The following is a 3,999-nucleotide window of genomic DNA, read 5'->3' as shown; positions in this document are numbered from 1 at the left end:
ACAAACACGCGTCCTCCAACTGGTCTGCAGCTGGTACCTTCTTTCCGTCAGCGTATGCTCAGCGCTCACCACGGTGTTTCAGAGTGAGCTGCCGCAGTTTGTGAAGACGTGGGCGCGCCCGGTGACGGTACCTTGTGCGGGAGACATTTTTGCGCGGCATCTGCTCACCAGGATTGTGTCCCAGACGATGGTCTCGAACTGCACGTGCATGGGCACCCGACGTGCGCGGCACCGGCTGCTTCTCACCTCCTGGGAGTAGGTATGTATTTGCCGTGGCCTGCCCTTGGCGAGTATTCGGCCTTCAATGCAAAGCTGTGAGTACGTGTCGAGTGCCGCAGGGACGTACCACCGTGTGGGTCACTCCGTCTGCGGATCCGCCTTGCACACACGGCCTGCACGGACTCGCTCATCAGCAAGCAATTATTGGCCCGATACGCGGAATGATGGACCACTCACAAAGTAGCAGCGACGGGAAGCCATAGCCGCACACGATAGTAACCGCGCGCGGACGGGCGTACCGAGTCCGGGGTGCTCCGCGTCGGCGTGTTCGTGTAGGATGAGGTGGGGCCGGGTGCTGAATCTTACCCATGCCATGGCGTGAATTAGACGAGTACGTTGTCGAGCCCCTGGAACGGTCTGTTTGACCGCAGAATGCGCCCGCACGACCAAGTTCCCGGTACCGGAGAATGGACGGTAACTTGTGCGGGGGACATTTTGCGCAGCGTCTGCTCACAATGACACACGGCGTCGGATCGGTGCGCTCTTAGAGCGGACTGGTGCGCGTCCCGGACGACATCGTCTGGAACTTGTACCGCACGCGCACGACCCTCACATCCGCCACACGACATACGCACCGGGCCGTTCGCCTTCCAGGCGTAGGTACGCGCTGTCGTGATCTGCTCTTCAAGTCGAGTGTTCGGCACCTCCGTCCTTCGTCAACAGCAAAGTCAGAGGACCTCCGCGCGAAGCGGCTGTGAGTATAACCAAATAATGGTTCCGGGTGCCTCAGGGACGTACCACCGTGTTATTTGAACGCATGTGAGCGTGTCGCCGACCGCCGGTGCCCATCGCAAGCGGGTCCATCCGTCTGCGGATCTCCTTGTGCACACGACCTGCACGGACCGGAGCTCATCAACAAACAATTGTCGGCGCACGCGTCATGATGATGGACCACTCACAGAGGTGGCAGCAACGAAAGATCGTCACCGCACGCGACAGTCGCCGTCGTGGTGTGCACTAGACGAGTGCACCTTCAAACGGTTCCGGGTTGAACACCGTACCATGCGCACGCGCAGCTGACCGAGGAGCAGGAAGCGTCTTCTGCATCACTTGGAGCCCGAGGCGAACGCACACCCGGTACATCTGCGCACGAGGGCTGTACGAGTGCACCCGCGGCATGCACGTCCAGAGCCGTTTATCGCACACGAACGGATCCGTGGCGTCGGGCTACTGGGTCGCGGTGCCGCGCTGCGAAGCGGCGGCGGCGGATCCAGTTGCCAACACTCGGACGGCGCGGCCCTGCACGCGCGCTGCTCCATTCGTCTGCGGTGAGCGTGGTCCCGCAGGGGTTGTGCCAGCGTCCGGTACGCGTGGTCTGCGTTGCATCAGCGGCGAGAGCTCTCCAGTGCAAGAGTAGTTGGAGGTAGTCTGCGCCAAGTGTCCTGGTCTTGAGCGCAGCGTTGCAGACGAGGGGCGGCAGCGAGAAAATATGGCCCCACTCACTCACACGACCGGGACGAGTACACGACTGCATTCGAAAGACGCAGCGCCGGTCGTGAGGATCTCACGGTACCCGACCGGATGACCCTGCACGGACCGGGGGGCATCAGCAAGCAATTACCGAGTCAGCTTGGTACGCGCTATGATGAGGCACTCACACAGACAACGACCATAGCGTACGGCCAGGGCTCCGTCCATGACGACGTGGCAGAATGCCATGAACTCGCGCGTCGTCCTCCCCGAGTCGTTCGTCGCCACAGCAGCGGTGCTCGGCGAGTGCACTGCACTCAGTATCGCGACGACACGCATCCGTGTTCGCGGCACGGACGGCATTGTCTCCCGGGAGCCCTTGGAGTGCGCCGCGGCGGAGGCGGAGGCGGCGGCGGCAGCGGGGATAGCTCGTGACCAGTACCGCCAGTGCACGTTCGGGCGACGTCCTGACGGGCGCGGCGCCATGCATACGCTGTCAGTGTCACCAAACAGGCGAAAAGGAAATAGAATCTCACCGTCAAGCGAAACGCAAAATCGCCCCGATCCCCGCGAGACTTTTGCACGCCGCATGTGCGGTGAGGATCAAACACGGGCGTGCCGTCTTCATGGCGGAAAGTGGCAATGCGTGCCCTCAGGAGCGGGCTCAGGCGGGACAACAGACGTCGGGGCCTGATGATGATGGTTCACGGCGCCGTCTACATTCGTACGAGTCCGCCATGCGTTCTTTGGCCGCGCTCCGGAAAGAGGTGTGACACGGGTGCTGGTTGGATGCGCGTCAGCGCGGAAAAGCGGGCAAATGCAGTGAAATCACAAAAGAAAGTCGAAAACGAGAGCTGGACGGGGCGTCGTGCAAAAGCCAGCGTTGTCGGAAACACGTTCAACGGTGTCGGTGAACGTTTCTGCGTGGCTTCACAGCACGCCGCTAGTCGTCAAGGCGGGATTTCCTGTTCATGTTCCCGCCGTCCAGTCGCCCTCTGTGAAGTCTTCGTTCACGGTAGAACAATGTTCTGGTACACGGATGCGCCGCTCGAAAGAGACCTGCACTTGACTTGAGTACATGGGCCACGAAGCCAGACCTATCGGGCGGCCAAGGTTGGATGGGCGCCGATGAGGGAGACGACTGAAAGCGCACCACGAGCCGTCAACGCGTCACAGTGACGTGTCGGCACCGGTACCTCGGGGAGGTAGGGTCGCGTCGGGATTTTGATGTGATGAAACGGCCCGTCGATGGTGGTCGGGCAGGTGTTCAAAAAAGGGTTAGGGCAGACTCGTGCCGTGCAGAAGCAGGCCGTGGCTCCCGGGACGGTAGCCCTAAGTCGCCTCCCGAACACTGGTGTCGCGGGTGGAGGACGGCGCAGGCTGGGACCGTTCACGCCTCGTTCGAGAGCTGGAACGTGGTGAATTAGCACGGATTCCAGTGAATGAAGGGTCGGGTGCGTACCGACTCGGGCTCAGCCGACCAGCAGAGCAACTGGTCTTTGCTGAACGCTTGACCGAAGCTTCCTCGTGTCATGCGGCGCAAGGGTGAACTGAGGGCGAGTTCCTGGAACGGTCCGCTTGTGGAGCAGCAAGTGTCTCCTGCATCACTCGGAGCCCGAGGGGCAGTGAACACACACCCGGTTCGTCTGCTCACGAGGAGCGGCTCCGCGGCATCCACAACGAGAGCCAGGCGCACAGCCGTGGCGTCAGGCTGCGCTCTTAGAGCGGACCGGGTCACAGCGGCCAATCCAGTCGCATACACTTGGACGGCGCGGTCCTGCGCACACGCGCGCTGTCCCGTTCGTTTGCGGCGAGCGTGGTTCCGCGAGAATCTTGCATCCGATACGCGATGTCTTCGCTGCCTCGGCGGCGAGAGCTCGAGACGAGTGCCAGAGCCAATGGTCCGCGTCGAGTTGAAGGACCCGTACCAGAGCGCAGCGCCGCAGACGGGGGACGACAGCGAGACGAGATGTGCTCGGAACGAGCCGCTTGCGCCATTGACGCTCTGCGCCGCCCCCACACGCTCACACGACTGTGACGGGAATGCGACTGACTGCATTCGAAATACGCAGCACCGGTACAGGAGAATCTCCTCGCAGTACACGACCTGGCACGGGCCAGGGGGCATCAGCAAGCGATTGCTGGTTTGGCATGTAAGATGATGGGGCACTCACGGAGACGGCGACAAATCGCGTCAGAGGCGATGGCCGTCGCTTGCAGCCAGGGTGTCGTCCGCGATGACATGGCAGAATGCCATGAACCCGTGCATCGCCTGTGCCGGCCCGTACGAGTCGTTCGCCGCCATCGCAG

General features: G+C 62.0%; 1 protein-coding gene across 1 annotated transcript; it reads right to left on the bottom strand.

Annotated features, from left to right (window-relative positions):
* Positions 1 to 1,446: 1,446 nt before the first annotated feature.
* BXZ73DRAFT_85547 (uncharacterized protein) lies at positions 1,447 to 2,175 on the bottom strand (the record flags this gene model as incomplete). Its single annotated transcript, XM_048024023.1, has 3 exons — positions 1,447 to 1,666; positions 1,727 to 1,806; positions 1,900 to 2,175. The coding sequence occupies 3 exons, from the start codon at positions 2,173 to 2,175 to the stop codon at positions 1,447 to 1,449; spliced, it is 576 nt and encodes a 191-aa protein (XP_047870509.1).
* Between the last annotated feature and the right edge of the window lie 1,824 nt (positions 2,176 to 3,999).

Source organism: Epithele typhae, assembly GCF_022376455.1.
Source record: "Epithele typhae strain CBS 203.58 chromosome Unknown BXZ73scaffold_544, whole genome shotgun sequence".
NCBI classification, from domain to species: domain Eukaryota; kingdom Fungi; phylum Basidiomycota; class Agaricomycetes; order Polyporales; family Epitheliaceae; genus Epithele; species Epithele typhae.
The sequence above is the reverse complement of the archived record's forward strand: the minus strand, read 5'-3'. Positions and strand labels throughout refer to the sequence as shown.